The sequence below is a fragment of the Hypanus sabinus genome, chromosome 8 (assembly GCF_030144855.1).
Source record: "Hypanus sabinus isolate sHypSab1 chromosome 8, sHypSab1.hap1, whole genome shotgun sequence".
Taxonomy (NCBI): domain Eukaryota; kingdom Metazoa; phylum Chordata; class Chondrichthyes; order Myliobatiformes; family Dasyatidae; genus Hypanus; species Hypanus sabinus.
In genome coordinates this window covers 159,194,243-159,212,504 of record NC_082713.1, presented here as the reverse complement: position 1 = coordinate 159,212,504, position 18,262 = coordinate 159,194,243, and the positions used below count along the sequence as shown (strand labels likewise).

The 18,262-nt window shown below is 39.9% G+C and overlaps 2 protein-coding genes across 11 annotated transcripts in view; one reads left to right on the top strand and one right to left on the bottom strand.

Annotated features, from left to right (window-relative positions):
• Positions 1 to 12,138, top strand: part of helb (helicase (DNA) B) — a 67,706-nt gene extending 55,568 nt beyond the window's left edge. The window contains exons 11-13 of the mRNA XM_059978369.1: positions 6,054 to 6,200; positions 9,404 to 10,069; positions 12,004 to 12,138. Coding sequence (XP_059834352.1) covers positions 6,054 to 6,200; positions 9,404 to 10,069; positions 12,004 to 12,114 — 924 coding nt within the window. The 3' untranslated portion in view covers positions 12,115 to 12,138. The remainder of the gene's footprint in view (positions 1 to 6,053; positions 6,201 to 9,403; positions 10,070 to 12,003) is intronic.
• A 6-nt stretch (positions 12,139 to 12,144) lies between these two features.
• The window catches only part of grip1 (glutamate receptor interacting protein 1), a 458,415-nt gene continuing 452,297 nt past the window's right edge, over positions 12,145 to 18,262 (bottom strand). For 9 of the 10 annotated variants that reach the window (XM_059978360.1, XM_059978359.1, XM_059978364.1 and 6 more), the window contains 5 exons: positions 18,115 to 18,213; positions 15,872 to 15,983; positions 15,125 to 15,361; positions 14,585 to 14,731; positions 12,145 to 14,473 (listed from right to left, as the gene is read on the bottom strand). In XM_059978360.1, the coding sequence (XP_059834343.1) occupies positions 14,234 to 14,473; positions 14,585 to 14,731; positions 15,125 to 15,361; positions 15,872 to 15,983; positions 18,115 to 18,213 (835 nt within the window). In that variant the 3' untranslated portion in view covers positions 12,145 to 14,233. Of the gene's footprint in view, positions 14,474 to 14,584; positions 14,732 to 15,124; positions 15,362 to 15,871; positions 15,984 to 18,114; positions 18,214 to 18,262 lie in introns of those variants that run through there. The other variant, XM_059978368.1, reaches the window with a different exon arrangement.

Sequence of the window (18,262 nt, the reverse complement as noted above, 5' to 3'; positions counted from 1 at the left end):
TGTGAAGTTACCTTTACTAGAGAGAAGGTTCTTTGGGAAACTGAAAGGTCTGAAGATTGATACGTCACCTGGACCAGATGGTGCACACGCCAGGGATTTGAAAGATGTGGCTGAAGATATTGTGGAGGGAATAGTAATGATCTTCCAAGGATCATTAGATCCTGGAATGGTTCCAGAATCATTAACTTGGATTTTCAGAAGGCCTTTGACAAGGTGCTGTATATGAGGCTGCTTAACAAGTTAAGGGCACAATGTATTACAGGAAAGGTACCAGCATGGGTTAAGCAGTAGCTGATTGACAGGACACAGAACCAGAATAAAGGAGGCCTATTTTGGTTGGCTGGTGGTGAAAAATGGTGTTTCATAGGGGTCAGTTTTGGGAACAGTTACTTTCATGTTATATGTCAATGATTTGGATGATGGAGTTGATGGCTTTGTGGTCAAGTTTACAGACAATACAAAGGGCAGGTAGTGCTGAGGAAGCAGACAGTCTGCAGAAGGACTTGGACAGATTGGGAGAATGAGTAAAGAAGTGGCAGGTGGAATATCGTGTAGGGGAGTGTATATGGTCATGCATTTAGATAGAAGAAATAAAGGTGTAAACTATTTTCCAAATGCAGAAAATTCAAAAATCTGAGATGCAAGGGGACTTGGGGGTCCTTGTGCAGGATTCCCTAAAACTTGCAGGTTGATTTGGTGGTAAGGAAGGCAGATGCGATATTAGCAATCATTTTGAGATGACTAGAATGTAAGAGCAAGATTGTGATGCTCAGAATTTATAAGGCATTGGTCAGACTGTGCTTGGAGCATTGTGAGCAGTTTTGGGCCTCTTGTCTTAGAAAATATGTGGTGGCATTGGAGAGGGTCTAGAGGGTTTTCATGAGAATGATTCCCCAAATGAAAGGGTTAATTATGAGGAACATTTGATAGCTCTGGTCCTTTAGTCATTGAAGTTTGGATGAATGGGGGAGACGAAGGGATCTTATTGAAACCTATCAAATATTGAACAGCCTAGACAGAGTGGACGTGCAGAGAATGTTTCCTATAGTGGGTGAGTCTAGGATCAGAGGGCACAGTCTCAGAATAGAGGGACATCCATTTAGAACAGGGATTAGAAGGAATTCTTTAGCCAGAAGGTGGTGAATCTGGATTTCATTGCCCCAGATGGCTGTGGAGGTCATGTCATTGAGTATATTTAAAGCTGAGGTTGATAGGCTCTTGGTTAGTTAGGGCATCAAAATTTATGGGGAGAAAGCAGGAGAATGGGGTTGAGAGGGATAATAAATCAGCCTTGATGGAATGGCAGAGCAGACTCGATGGGCCAAGTGGCCTAATTCTGTTCCTGTATCTTATGGTTTTATGGACTGGATATATAAGTATATGGATAGACCGGGACTGATTAGGGATAGTCAACATTGATTTGTGTGTGTTAGGTCATGTCTAACCAATCTTTGGAATTTCCAATCTTTCCAATCTTTAGAGTTTGGAAAATTGATGAAGGCATAGCAGTGGATGTTGTTTACATGGACTTTAGCAAGGTATTTGACTAGGCCCCCTATGAGAGGTTTATAGAGGTTGGTCAAGAAGGGTCAGTAACTTGGCACTCAGGATGAGATGGTAAATTTAATTAGAAATTAGTTTTGCAGGAGAAGCCAGAGAGTGGTAGTAAATTGTTGCATCTCTGATGGGAGACCTGTGACAAGTGACAAATGGTACTGGGTCCATTGCTGTTTATCACCTATATCAATGATTTGGATGATAATGTAGTAAACTGGATCAGCAGATATGTGGATGACACCAAGATTGGTATAGTTGGACTGTGAGGAAGGCTATCAAAACTGGACCAGCTGGAAAATGGGATGAAAAATAGCAGGTGGCATTTAATGCAGACAAGTCTGAGGTGTTGCATGCTGAAGTTGTATAAGAATTTGGTGAGGCCTAATATGGAGTATTGTGTGCAGTTTTGTTCACAACCTACAGGAAAGATATCAAGATTGAAAGGTGGCAGAGAAAATTTACAATGATGTTGCCAAGACTTGAGGACCTAAATGATAGGGAAATGTTGAATAGTTTAGGCCATAATTCCCTAGAGCATAGGAGAAAAAGGGGAGATTTGATAGAGGAATACAAAATTAAGGGATAAATTATAGGGTAAATACAAGCAGGCTTTTGCCACTGAGGTTGGGTGAGACTAGAACCAGAGGTCTTGGGTTAAGGGTGAAAGGTGAAATATTTAAGTAGAACATAAATGGTAACCTCTTCACACAGAGGATGGTGAGAGTATGGAAGGAGCTGTGGAAATGGTAGATTCGGGTTCAGTTTCAACATTTTAAGAGAAGTTTGCCGATATACATGGATTGAAGGGTATGAGGGATTTGGTCTGGGTCCAGGTTGATGGGACTAGGCAGATTAATAGTTGGGCATGGACTAGATGGACTAAAGGGCCCGTGTCTGTGCTGCATTAAATTGAATTGAATGATCTTTATTGTCATTATATATAGGTACAATGAAACTCTGTTTAGCTTCCTCTCAGGCAATTAAATAAAACTGTAGATAAAAACAAGACAGTACAGGTGGTCCCCGTTTTTCGAATGTTTGCTTTATGACAGCTCACTGTTACGAAAGACCTACATTAGTACCCGTTTTCGCTAACCAAAGAGGATTTTCACTTTTACGAATAAAAGATGCCCACTGTATACGTGTGTTTACCCCGAGAAAGACTACAATGACCGTGCAGCCTTGTACGGGCAGTTGTCTGCGCATGTGTGTACGCATGTGTGCCGATTTTTTTTTCTCCAAATCAATTTTGGCTCACTGTCTTCCCGATAAGTGAAACTACACTGTATATACATTATTTCTACTTTATATAGGCTGTATATTTATCATATAATTCCTGCTTTTACTATATGTTTGTGTTATTTTAGGATTTATGTGTTATTTGGTTTGATTTGCTAGGTTATTTTTTGGGTCTGGGAATGCTCAAAAATTTTTCCCATATACATTAACAGTAATTGCTTCTTTGCTTCACAATATTTTGGCTTACAAACAGTTTCATAGGAACGCTCTGCCGTCGAATAGCAGGGGAAACCTTTAATAGAAAAACAGTATTAAATAGATAAGTAGCAGAAAATAAGTTGCAGCAGCACCAGAATATCACAGTAATGCACAAAGTGCTGTTAGTGCAAGTATTTGAGTCCTTGTGTGTGCTCACAGTTTCAGTCATTGTTCTGTGGGAGTGGTGTGTTGGAGGCCACGGCTCAGTGGTAGAAGGTGTTCCTCAGTCTATTTGTTCTGGTGTTATAGTGTTCAATGACTCGGTCTGTTTCAGGAAACAACATACAGTGCCTATATTTAAAAAAATATTCATCTCCCTTGTAAGGTTTCATGTTTTATTGTTTTACACATTGAATCACAGTGGGTTTAATTTGGCCTTTTTTTGACATTGATCAACAGAAAAAGACACCTTTGTGTTAAAATGAAAACAGATCTCTACAAAGTGATCTAAATTAATTACAAACATAAAGCACAAAACAATTGATTGCATAAGTATTCACCCCCCCCCTTTAATATGACACTTCAAATCATCAGTGATGCAGCCAATTGGTTTTAGAAGTCATGTAATTAGGTAAATGGGGATCACCACGTGCAGTTAAGGTGTTTCAATTGATTGTAGTAAAAGTACGCCTGTATCTGGAAGGTCCCAACTGCTGATGAGACAGTATTCTGGCAAAAACAGTGCCATCAAGACAAAAGAAACACTCCAAGCAACTCTGCAAAAAAGGTTATTGAAAAGCACAAATCAAGAGATGGATATAAGAAAATTTCCAATTCACTGAATATCCAGTTAAGTCAATCATCAAGAAATGGAAAGAACATGGCACAGCTGTAAATCTGCCTAGAGCAGGCTGTTCTCAAAAACTGAGTGACTGTGCAAGAAGGGGACTACTGAGGGAGGCTACCAAGAGACCTGTGACAACTCTGGAGGAGTTACAAACTTCAGTGGCTGAGATGGGAGAGGCTGCGCATACAACAACTATTGTCCTGGTGCTTCACCAGTTGCAGCTTTATGGGAGAGTGGCAAAGAGAAAGCCACTGCTGGGGAAAAAAACAAACATGAAATCTCAGCTACAGTTTGCCAGAAGGTATGTGGGAGATTTTGAAGTCAGCTGGAAGAAGGTTTTATGGTCTGATTAAACCAAAATTGAACTTTCTGGCTATCAGACTAAACGCTGTGTTTGGCACATCATCAAAACACACCATTCAAACTCTGAAGTATGGTGGTAGTTGCATCATGCTGTGGGGATGCTTCACTGCAGCAGGCCCTGGAAGGCTTGTGAAGGTAGAGGGTAAAATGAATGCAGCAAAATACAGGGAAATCCTGGAGGGAAAGCTGATGCAGTCGGCAAGAGAACTGTGACTTGGGAGAATATTTGTTTTCCAGCAAGATAATGACCCCAAGAATAAAGCCAAAGCTACACTGAATGGCTTAAAAACAACAAAGTTAATGTCCTGAAGTGGCCAAGTCAGAGTCCAGATCTCAATCCAATTGAGAATTTGTGGCTGTTCACTCACGATCCCCATGAAATCTGACAGAGCTTGAGCATTTTTGTAAAAAGAATGGGGGAAAATTGCAGTGTCCAGATGTGCAAAGCTGATAAGAGACCTAGTCCACACAGACTCAAATCTGTAATTGCTGCCAAAGGTGCATCTACTAAATCGTGACTTGAAGGGGGTGAGTAATTATTTAATCAGTTAATTAATGTTTTATATTTGTAATTAATTTAGACCAATTTGTAGAAATTTGCTTTCCCCTGGACATGAAAGTGTCTTTTTCTATTGATTAGTGTTAAAAAAGCTAAATTAAATCCAATGTGATTCAATGTTGAAAAACAATAAAAGATAAAAACTTCCAAGGGGGTTGGTTGAATGAATACTTTTTGTAGGCTCTGTATGTCTATAACTTCCAAAGGAATTCCATACTCATCTACTGTAACATGGTAAATTACCACCAGAAACTAGCCAACAAAAAAATCAATGGTTTCTTTTAATTTCTCTCGGGTTCCCACTCATCTTCCAAGCAACAAGAGAATTACAAACTCTAGCATTCCTGTCTTTTCTTGCCCACCTGATAGCAGCATTCTTCTAACTTTACCGTTTACTTGATCAACAATGTGCTTTTTATCAGGTCAACTTTTAATGCTCTGTTCCACTAATGTTGTAACTCATTCTGTAGCTGACCCTTATATATTCAACACTTTTTCCTCAAATACTAAACAACAGGGGAAGGGGAATTAATTAAAATTAAGTAGCTCAAGCCGATAATCAAAGGACAAATCTATCTTTTGATTTGCAAAGGTATCTGAATGCCTTTGTATGCAATTCACTGTAAGTTAATAGAATCTGTAGGGGATTAAAAAGACAAGGTTAAGGATTTGAGTACAAGAATAAAGACACTTTGGTAAGACTGCATCTAGAGTATTGTGCTTAGATCAGGTTTCCCTACCTAGAGCAGGATAGATTTAAAATGGGGGGATTGCAGCCAAAGTTTACCAGATTGATAGCAGGGTTGCCAGCTTTGTCATGTGAGAAGAAATTAAGCTGAATTCAGAAGAATGAGGGAATACACAGAAATACAACAAAAATTCTTTTGGAATTGACAATATAGAGGCAGGATTGTTGACTGCCCTGGCTGATTTGTCTGGAACCACTTGCCAATGTCTCAAAATAATAAGCTGAGCATTCTGGACAGAGATGAGAAGAAATTTGGAGCCTGTACTGGCCTCCGTTCCACGTGATATTTGTTGGAAGTGAGGAGAATACATGGTCAGTAACTAAGTCAAGCTTGTGAAATCCTCAAAATGATACTTTAAAATAATGACATTATATATTTCTTCACTAAGTAGGGTAGTTTTGATGTCAGACAATTGTAAATCAGTCAAATACTTTTACAGTTCATTACAGATGAAATAATGAATTCTCATTAAAGAATAAAATCACCGAAATGACTTTTGTGCCTATGTGGATGTAAAAGCCTTTTATTGCTTAATTTGCAGGATAAAACTGTATATGAAAATACTAAGTGCAATCGTTTCTTGCTACTGGATGACAAGGAGGGTCGACGGATTTTGGTGGATTTTAAAGAAGTGGGGAAGGAATGCAAGTTGGTGCATGCATGGGCCAGAACAATCCACACTTTTCAGGTATGAAATGCAATATTAAACATTGATGGCCTGCATTTAGCTGCTAAACAGTTGTGTGGAGCTGGATAGATACTTCTGGCTTTGTACTTGGGAGCCAGTATTTAAGACCATAAATCATAGGAGCAGAACCAGGCCATTCAGCCCATCGAGTCTGCTCTGCCATTCCATCATGGCTGATCCTGGATCCCAATCAACTCCATACACCTGTCTTCTCCCTATATCCTTTGATGCCCTGACTGGTCAGGAAACGATTAACTCGCGGACCTCTGGCACACTGCAACTGTCTTCCATGGTACTCATTAAGTTAATCTGCCATTCTTAACAAGTTCATTCATCATTTCTTTGTCCCCCATTATTACCTCACCAGCATCATTTTCCAGTGGTCCAATATCAACTCTTACCTCCCTTTTACTCTATATATAACTGAAAAACTTTCAGTATCCTGCTTTATATTATTGGCTAGCTTGCCCTCATATTTCATCTTTTCCCTTCTTATAGCTCTTTTAGTTGCCTTTTGTTGGATTTCAAAAGCTTCCCAATCATTCAACTTCCCATTTACTTTTGCTACCTTCTATGCCCTTTCCTTGGCTTTTATGCAGTCCTTAACTTCCTTTGTCAGCCACAGTTGCCTACGCTTGCCATTTGAGAATTTCTTCTTCTGTGGGACTTACCTATCCTGTGCCTTGTGAACTATTCCCAGAAACTTCAGCCATCCCTGCTCTACCATCATCCCTGCCAGTATCCTCCTCCAAACCACCTGGGCAAACTCCTCTCTCATGCCTCTGGAATTCATGCTTCTCCCTCTCAAATTGCAGAATGAATTTAAACATTAGGATCACTGTCTCCCAAGGGTTCCTTTATGTTAAGCTCCCTGGTAAGATCTGGGTTATTACACAACACCCAATCTAAGATAGCTTTTCCCTGAGTAGGCTCAAGCACAAGCTGCTCCAAAAAGCCATCTCGTAGGCATTCAACAAATTTCCTGTCTTACAATTCGACATCAATCTGATTTTCCCAATCCCCTTGCATATTGAAGTCCCCCATTACAATTGTGTCATTACCCTTATTGAATGCCTTTTCCAGCTCCTTTTGCAATCTCAACATCACATCTTGGCTATTACTTTGAGGCTGGTACATGATTCCCGTAATGTTTTTTAACCCTCGCAATTTCTTAACTCCATCCACAAAGATTCAACATTCTCTGACTCTATCACCTCTTTCTAAAGATGTAATTCAATCTCTTACCAACAGAGCCACACCACCACCTATGCCTTCCTGTCTGTTCTTTCAACACTAAGTATATCCTTTGATGTTAAGCTCCCAACTATGGCCGCCTTTCACCCATGACTCTGTGATGCCCACATTATGCCATCTAATGCCCTTCCCTTGGACAACATCGGTGGCATGGTGAGGGGAGACTTGCAGCTTGGGCAACTGCCGGTCTTCCTTTTTAAAATAAACCCCTGCCCAGGCTTGCGCCCTGGAAATTTTCCAGGGTGCAAATCTGTGGTCTATCAAGACTAACAGAGGCCTACAATTATGCCATAAGTTCATCCATGTTATTCCAAATTCTATGTGCATTTAAACACAGCACCTTCAGTCCTATATTCTTTGTCCTTTTGAATTTTGCCTCTGTGGTACAAATTAGCTCTTTGCTTTGTCTGCATTTGTACCCAATTATTGGCTTGTTGTTCCTTACATTCCTCACCTACTTGTAAACCTGCTGGCTTATCCTTGGCTCTATGATGCTGGTTCCCATCCCTGCATTATTAGTTTAAACCACTCCCAACTGCTCTAGTAAACCTGCCAGCAAGAATACAGTATTGGTCCCCCTCAGGGGGTCACATCTGCCCCAGAAGAGGCCCTAAAGATCCAGAAATCTGAATCCCTGCCCCGTGCTCCAATTCTTCAGCCACATATTTATTTGCCTCCTCGTTCTACTCCTTACTGTCGCATGGCACAGGCAGCAATCCTGAGATTACTACCTTCGAGGTCCTGCTTCTTGGCTTCCTTCCCAACTCCCTGTATTCTTTTTTCAGGGTCTTCTCCCTTCTTCCTATGTCATTAGTACCAATATGTACCTCAACTTCTGGCTACTCACCTCCCTTTTCAGGATATTGTGGACGTGTCCAGAAACATTTCAAACTCTGGCACCTGGGAGAAAAACTACCATCCATGTTTCTTTTTCACGTCCACAGAATCACCTATCTGTTCCCCTGACTATAGAGTCACCTATTACTGCTGCCATCCTCTTCAATTTCCTACCCTTCTGAGCCACAGGCCCAGACTCAGTGACAGAGGCACAGCCACTGTTGCCTCCTCCCCCCACCCCCCAGTACTTAAAATGGAGTAGATATTGTTGACGGGGATGGCCACGGGGTGCTCTCCACTATGTGACGTTCTGCCTTCCCTCTCCTGACAGTCACCCATTTATCTGTCTCCTGTAGCCATGGAGTGACTACCCCTCTGTGGCTTCTGTCTGTCACTGCTTCACTTTCCCTAACAAGCTGAAGGTCATCGAGCTGCAGCTCCAATTACCTAAAACGGTCTCTAAGGAGCTGCATCTTGATACACCTGGTACAGATGTGGCCATCGGGGAGGCTGGGAGTCTCCTGAAAATCCCACATCTGACACCCAGAGCAGAACACTGGCTCTGTAGACGTAACCCCTATTCTCTCTAGAGTTGAATAAGAAATAAGGAACCAACTTACCTTGCCCCTGCCTATTCTCGCCAAAGCCTTATGACGATGATGCTCTGCTAGGCGGTACCTCTCTATTTCAGCAACACACACAAAATGTAGGAGGAACTCATCATGTCAGGCAGCATCCATTGAAAAGGATAAACTGTTGACATTGGATTTCCAGCATCTGCAGACATTCTCTTGGTTATAAAGAATACCAAATCCTTTAGTTTCTTCTTCCCCTCATTGCTTCAGAGGGCTAGTAACTTCCTCTGATACTCGCACTACATTGAGTGTTGATTATCAAACATACAGTTAAAGTTAATGGAGTGTAATCAGGAATTAAAGTCTTACCATGTCACTTTCCCAGATGTTCATATTTAGTCATAGTCCCAGATTGCAGCCTTGATTTGGAATGCACAAACAAAACATAATGCTGGACATTCTGGTCTTTTGCATGCTAAGATCTGCAGAAAGTTTGCTTAGTATTTGAGCGACTGTTTCAATCGATTTCTGTCTTAGGGTTCTGAAGCTGACACCGTTGTGTATGTTGTGGGAACGGCAGGAAGACAGAACTGGCAGCACATTTACACTGCAGTCACACGAGGGCGCCAGCGTGTATATGTTGTTACATCTGAGAATCACTTCACTACAGCAGTGACAGCCAGAAGCCCCCAGAGAAACACTCGCCTTCGTGAATTGCTGCAGGAGAAACTAGTAAAACTAAGACCTGCGCCATACTTTGAAGGGTCACAGTTCCAGCAACAGGCAAGTTCGGCACCCACTCCTGCAAAGCTCTGTCCGGCCCTGTTTAATTCATCTGTTTCTTCGACTCAGGCGGTGCCCAATTTGACATCCTGTGTAGCAGATGAAATAAAGGATAGAGCTAACTCCCAATCTCAGAAAGAAGACTCCTATTCAGAAGATTTGGCATTTGCACAGAATTACAGCTGGTCTCCTTTAAGTCTTGAGCTTGACAGCACAGAATGTATTAGGACCAAGGAAAGGCCAACAGAAGCAGTGAACACTTTACTTCAAGTTGATGATGGATCTACAAGAGATAAGTTGGTAGGAACAATTGGAGAAGTGTCCACCAGCTCTGAAAAATCTGAACCAAGCTGGGCACCTGGCAGTAAGAGAAGTGATAATGCTCTGGCTGGTGAGGGATTTGTTTCAAAATACTCAAAGGTAAATAGAGTTATTTAACTCTGGGATGGTCTAAATGGCTTAAGAATTAATACAAGGTCAAGTTTACGTTTGGTAAGATAAAAGATGGAAAGAAACATCAGTATGTCTTTATCATTATAACAGCACTGCTAATTGCAAGGGTTTGGGAATCCAAGAAGCTTCTAACACCCTTTCTTTAAAAAAAAATCAAATTCTTGAACAGTTGTAACTTACATGAAAGCAATTGTTGTTCAGATTTTCAAGGGGCTTAAGATAATCACTTTTGATTGTGTTATTATGGATTTAGCCAGATAGTGGTGTATCTGTGAAATTCATTGCCACAGGTAGCTGTGGATATGCAAGATCTGCTAAAAACATTATATGTTTTTTTTCTTCCTTTTTATATTTCTCCCTGAAATGACCATTGATCTGATGCTAAGCATTAAAACATTACAGCACAGTACAGGCCCCTCGGCCAGTATTGCTGTGCTAACCTTTTAAACTACTCCAAGATCAATCGAACCTTTCTCTCCCACACAGTCCTCCATTTTTTGTTATCATCCATATGCCCTTCTGAAAGTCTCTTAAATGTCCCTAACATACCTGTCTCTGTCATCACCCTGGCAACACATTCCACGTATGAGTTTATATAAAAAAAAGTGCCTCTAATATTCCCCCTGTACTTTCCACCAATCACCTTAAAATTATATCCCCTCTTAGCTATTTCCAGCTTGGGGAAAAAGTCTGTGGCTGTCCACTTAATCTATGCCTCTCATCATTTTGTACACCTCTATCACATCACCCCTCATCCTCTTTCATTCCAGAGAGAAAAGCCCCATTATTATTATAAGGCAATTAAGAGATAGGTGCAGAATTGGGGCATTTGGCCCACTTACCATCATGGGTGATCCATTTCCCTCTTAACCCCATTCTCCTCAAAACCTTTCACACCCTGACTTATCAAGAACCTGTCCACCTCCACCTTAAATACACCTCCAAGATACTTGGTCTCCACAGCCACCTACAGCAATGAATTCCACAGATTCACCACCCTCTGGCTAAAGAAATTCCTCCCCATCATTCCAAATGGACATCTTTCTATTCCGATGCTGCGTCCTCAGGTCCCCACTACAGGATACATTCTCTCCACATCCACTCTATCTTGGCCTTTCAACATTCATTATGTTTCAGTGAGATCCCCCCCTCATTCTTCTAAATTCCAGTGAATCAAAGCCTAGAGCCATCGAAACGTTTCTCATCTGATAACCCTTTCATTCCCAGAATCATTCCCATGAACCCCTTCTGAACCCTCTCTGTCAGCACATCCTTTCTTAGATGAGGGACTCAAAACTGCTCACAATTCTTCAAGTGCAGTTTTGCCAGTTCCTTATAAAGCCTCAGCATTGCATCCTTGCTCTTTCTATTCTAGTCCTCTCAAAATGAATGCTAACATCACATTTGCCTTCCTCACCACTGACTCAACCTGCAAGTTAACCTTTAGGGAATCCTGCACGAGGACTCCCAAGTCCCTTTGCACCTGTGGATTTCTCAATTTTCTGCCCGATTTCTGCTATGATTTTGTTCCTTCTACCAAAGTGCATGTCCATACATTTCTCTATTTGCCACGTTCTGAGTGTTTCTATTTTTTCTAGTTTTCTCAAGATTCATGTTGGCAATGTGTTATCACCTATTAAAATGTGACAACTAAGAAAAATCCTAAAGAATAAAGAACTTGAAGGTCTTTGAAGTGCGTGATCTATATACCACAATGATAGAAGTGACTACTGAGTTAATAAATGTTGGCAAGATAATTTAAACATCTCTGCCTTTTTAATATTGTATGTGATTGTAGTTAGTACCCACTTAAAAACTGTTGAACCATGACTAAATTGATGTTGAGAAAAATCATAATTATTTGCCTAACTAAACCACATGAATGTTAATTTACATTGCAGATACTGATGGAATCACCTCTTGGCTGCACGAAGTTCAAGATGATGACAATTGACAACTACTCAGCACAAAGAGACACAAGTAAAAAGCTGTTTAAAGAGAAGAGTGAATGATGTGATGTGCAAGTTTTACACAAAAAGGTCATATTAGCAATAGACTGCGGTCAAGTTGACATCTGAAGTTGAATGGTATGTGCATTATGTTTTTAAACTGGCGATAATTGGCATCAAACAATCAGGAAAAACTAGTTACTAAAACATCCTCGAATAGTACACTTGTGGAAATTTCAGCTGCTGTTTTAAATTTTCTAAAATTATTTTTACAATGTAATTATTCTGAATTTTATCTTTCAAGCAGCATCTGTGCCCACTCATACACCAGGAAGCCGTTTTGTTTCACGTGGTTTTATTTAATCTTGCATATCTCATACAAATTAGCCGTGAAGATTCCCAAAACCTTAGACGATAAATATCATGCTACCAAAGTAGGAAATTTGTACAAAAATACTTTACAGTTTATAATACTTGTTTGTTGCAAATAAAAATACATTGTCCAAAGGACATGAATCAAATCTGTAATATCTAAGTTGTAGCTGTCTGTATTTGTGTTGCTGGCAGTGCTTTTCTTTTTAAAATATGCATCACATATTTAGGCTGGAAAATTTTAACATGTAACTGTAAGGTTAATGGGTCAAAGGAGGGTAGAAACATTCCCTTGATTTTTAAATTGGGGAGTAGACTTTAATCATCAGTGAGATGGAATACAACTAGAGGTGGATCAGCAGTTCTGACCAGTAAGACTTCAGCTGGGACTCTCAGGGTTTTGGTGGTGCTGGACAAGCAAATTTTCCACACTACAGGATATTATCTTGTTTATACTCAAAAACAAAGTGAACTACCTTAACATTTCTGTGAACCTGGCAAGTTTAAAAGGTGTTTCGGGGGGGGGGGGAATTGACTGAGTTTAAAGGGAGTGCAGAAATGGGGGCTCCAGTGAGAGACTACGGGAAATATCATGGTGACATAATTGCCAAACCATTAGGATTTCTGACTGGTTGGATAGTGCAGTATTAAAATTTTACTGAAACTTATTTTTCTGTTAGCCACTCTTGCTACATTGTATGATTACAGAATTTTAGAATCTACCCTCATACGTTTTGATCCATTATAGTGAGTGAGGCACAAGCAACGATAATACTAAGATATTTAACCAGCCTTAAGTTCATGTACATCAAAGTAAAATTCAAATTTCGTTATACTGATTTATAAAGTCAATCATTTACAAATACAAATGTGTTCCTTAACTAGTTACCAACCCCAATAATGGACCATAAAATGTGAAGACAGTTTACACAAGTGAGCAGGTTTAGGATTACATGTTTGAAAATGGATGGAGATTCAAGACCTAGTAATCCACATGGCAGATGCATATCGGTTACAATATCTATGGCAATATCAGATTCTTCATAGAAAAAGGTGAGGCAATAAATTCCCAGCCTGGAAGGTCACCTGTGGTATTGGACTGGGATGTTTCTTTCTTACTTTCATCCCAGAAAATTCTTTAGCAAGTTGGTGCTTTTCAAAATAAGTGTCACTAAAATTTAATTCCTAATATTTTGCAGTGTGAAAGAGGGGTCAGCTTGATTGTTACATCACTGTTATAAGTATGGGCTGTAAATAAAAGCCAAGAATTGACTCAATGCCCTAACCTTTGGCCAAAAACTAGCTCATAGAAGACTAGCTTAATATTAATTGTCTGTGCAGTGTTAAACTTTTCATTCATTTACAATTATTATGGGTAAAGACAATGCTGCACTAATAGTTTAATAATCATTTCTGTGTATAATTTTAAATGCTCAATTTTCAAATAGCATGCTATAACTTTTTTCTTGCCCAGGAACCAGCTGGCAGCATCATAGATCATCATAATATACAAAAACAATCTCAAATTTAGACAGTAAGCACCGTGGGGGGTGGGGAGCTCTTGGCAACGTTTTTCCTTCATGGCTGTGCTCTGCATAGACTGGCTTAATGTTTGTCAAACCTTTTGTCATTTGCAGTGTGAAGAAAGACAGGTTTTCTGTACATTTATGAAATGTATGCACTTGGTACCTGTGAGAAATAATGAATGGTTGCTAAGATGGGTTTTCTACAAATGAAAGTTGTTAAAAAGTGAGTTAGCACCATTGGGGGAATAAACAATGCCTCAGTCTATTGGACTGAATACCTGGCACTACAATGTGTTGGTATTTTCTTGGAGCTCACTACTACCAAGCCTTCCTTTGTGTTGCCTGTAACCATGAGCTTCGTCCTGCTCATTCCATTCTTCTAGTTGTAAAGACTGATCTTCAGAGAGCACCTCCTGAGAAGCCAGTGGGTTCCTGCTGATGACCAATTCAAGTTTATTGCCAGAATCTGCAATTAATGGCACCACCAGGCAGCAATCAAAGTCTCTGGTACGAATATGGTTTACCTATTCCAAGAAAACAAAACAGCCACCAATTAGTCACAACTTTGTGTCTCCTCCCAGAAGTTATGTCCTGCAGTTTGTAGTGATATTTTTGAATGTACAACTCGCTAATACCTGTAATAACCGGTCATAGGGTTTGACTCCACCAAGGGCAGCTGGTCCATTTGGGCGAATGGTGTTTACATATACACCCTTCTCCAGCAGACCGTCTGAAACACTGAATCCAAAATCCTGAATGTCTGAATCTTTGTATAGTGTTACCTGTGAAAGATAAGAACATTAATTTGAAGACATTCAAATGTGATCCAGCGTCATTTGCTATGTTTGAGCAGACAGCTGTGCACTAGTTGCTCAGTATGTTAATAAAATACACCATGTGGGGAATTGAAATTTCTAACAATAGTCTAATTTTACTCTGCTTTAGGTCATCATTTTTGAATAATCAAGCATTTATAATTGAAATTAAATTACAACTCCATTGCAAAACTTGTTGAAAGTAAATCTCAGGAAAAACAACTGAGCTTTGCTGTACTAATCACTTCATGGAATTTGTCAAAGGGAATTGCAATTTCCACTAATCCATTTTCTATCCTGAAGCAAATCTAAATGGAGATAGAAACATGACTAGAATATATATTTTAGGGAATCTGAAACCTTATGCAGCTCCACTGGTGTTGGTGACATGATCTCTTTCATTTCTTGCTTGATCTTCCTAATAGCAAATGACTTTGATCTCACGCCATCTGACGGTAAAGTGTTGCTACGGGCAACCTGGGTGTAATGTGCTCTGACAGCATTTTTCTCTTGGAAGCTGGATTGTCTTCCCAGTGGCCTGTGTGTCAGGCTGTTTTCATCATTCAGACACAGTGTGCTTCCGGACATGATTGTTGCCTGTTGGAGGAGATAACAGAACTGTAAAAGGTTGCGTCCCAGAAAACTGGAAAGGCTTCTGTTGGGAAAGGTGGATGAGAGTTGGGGAAATCTTAAAATGTTAGTGAGTGAAAACAAATACTTTGAACAAAAAAAAAACAAAGCAAAGTAGAGTTTGCTATTGGCATTTGTTAAATAATACATGTATATAGATTTGTTAGTATGGTTTAAAGTGCAGATTTTATCTCCTGTTAAACACAAAAGTTGCAATTGTCTAAAGGTTCAACCAGAAATCTTCAAATGTATCAAACTGTTAGATCTTGAATTTCACACCAATTCTAAAATTTAAAAAGTACCAATAAAGTCAAGTCTTTCAAATTCAGATCCTTTTGGTTGGCAGCCATCTTTGAAGAGGAGCTAGGTTCCTGTAATTAGCAAGACCAGATGCGGTAGACTGAAAATTGAAAGCTGGGTCTCATTGCTCTTTTAGAATGGTGAAAACCTATATTGCAAAAAGTGAAAATTTGATACCTCCAATTCCCTCAGGATTCCTGATTGACCACAGGTTTCTAAATCTTCCAAGGCCTGCGACCAAAAATTTTCTTCCTGATCTGCTTCTAACCCATCTTGTCCACCTACATAACTGAAATTTATTCAGAAAGGATATAGCATTAAAAATCTTGGGGGGTGCATACATACTGTCAAAATACCCAATGGCAAAATTAAATATCTTTTCTCTTCATATTAACTGATAATTACTGTTTTTTAAAATCACTGTACAATTTGAAATCAGATGTCCAGAAGTTAATATATAAATATCAACTAGTTTTGGTTAACATCACAAATACATAGCCCACTTAAATAAATTAATATTCAGTTTTTAAAATGAGGTGCATATTCGTCATGCATTAGTACTAGAAATGTTTTTTTCATCATGGTTTTTCAAATAGACCTGGTAAGCAATTCAACAATTGATTGTATAATTGAATAGTCTGGCCATTCATTTTCATTAGGCTAGTGAAAATGCTTCACCTTTATTTTACTTTACTGGAGGTTATTATCATTGTTCTGAAATTCCTTTCCAGGTCTACCAATCACGTCTGCATTCAATCAACATCTATAACATTGCAAGAGAAAGTAAGCATTGGGTGTGGTGATAGTGGGGAAAAAGGAAATGGTAGGTAGTGACAGGAAAAGAGGTGGGGAAGATCAGGAGGTGAGATGTACTCTTTCCCTCCTCTCTCACAGGCATCACCTGCCCCTGAGATTGAACAGCAGCAGAATTCATAGCCTCTGTCCTCGATCCTGGATTCTGATCAGCAAAAACCATTCCTGCCACAGCCAGCAGAAAGGACTACAGGTGAGACAACAGTCAGGCAGAAAGCAACCTGCAGAAGCAGGTGTTGAACTTGGTTATATTCTGATTGTGCACCGTGAGTTTTCTGATATTTTAAAAATGATAATTGACAGTTCTACTTTTAAGTAATAATGTAGCTTGTTGAGAGCAGAGGGCTGAAAATGCTCCTTCAAACAAGAGCTGGACACCAGTTCTCCCTGCCATCTGCTAAACTGGCTGAAGCTAGAAATGCTTAAAAAATACCCCTACTCTGCCAAGCACACTGCATTAACAACAAAGGAAACTGTTGAGTCTGGCAGTGCATTTTATTTCATCTAATTTATTTCACAATAATTAACTACATGCCACTTGGAAATCATTGGTGTTAAAACCCTATGATCTAATTCTAAGAGCCAACTGGCTGGGGGCAATATTGGTCTAATGGGAAGGGGAACTATACCACTCATAAAGCACATCAACACAAAGCCACCTCAAGGACTGAAGGTGAGAAATACATTACTTTCAAATTCATGTATCTTCAAATCCATTTCAGTTAATCAAGCAATAGTTGTTTCTTATTCACTTTTGGTAAAGATTGTTAAATGCTTTGAGATATGCAAAGTGTAGTGAGAATTTTAACCATCCTCTTGTGATTCCTATTTAATTTTGCCACGACTTCATGTTTCACTTGTTACGATTTAACACTAGTAGGCTCTTGCATCTGCAGCCTTTACTAATAATCTACTCTCTGTTGGTGAGTGGCCAAGTGGTTAAGGCGTTTGTCTAGTGATCTGAAGGTTGCTAGTTCGAGCCTTGGCTGAGGCTGAGTGTGTGTCCTTCAGCAAGGCACTTAACCACACATTGCTCTGCGACGACACTGGTGCCAAGCTGTATGGGTCCTAGTGCCCTTCCCTTGGACAACATCGGTGGCGTGGAGAGGGGAGACTTGCAGCTTGGGCAACTGCTGGTCTTCCATTTAAAAAAAACCTTGCCCAGGGTTGCACACTGGAAACTTTCCAAGGTGCAAATCCATGGTCAGTTGAGATTAACGGAGGCCTACACACTACTCTCTGAAAATTCAATGGAAGTGGCTTCCAGCAGACAGACACACGTGGTATACGTTACATCAATTAAAAAAAAGCTGAGGCTTGGACTGCACATTATAATTTATACAATAAAGAAGACTTTATGATGCTGGTGCCCAAGTTTGCTTGAAAGAGTGAGGTGAAAAGCAGGTAAGCTTTTAAGGCGTGTGAGAAACAATGGAAGTGTGTGGACAGGGTTAGTTGTGTTGCCTCTTCAAGGTTTCCTCTTTTGTTTAAAATAATTAATTTGGAGAATTGGGTGAATTCCATAAAAATTCAGGGCATAAAGGAAGCAATTTGGAGGATTTCACTATACTATTTACAGTGGCCAGAGATTAAATTCAAGGATGTACCTTAAGTTTTCTTGAAGACACGGATTACCCCCACCTACTTCTGGAAACCACTGGCTCACACCACTCACGGTAGACGAAATGGTATTGCGAATCTTGAAGCTGTGCATAAGGAATTGAGCATCAGGAATGCCACTGCATACAAACTACA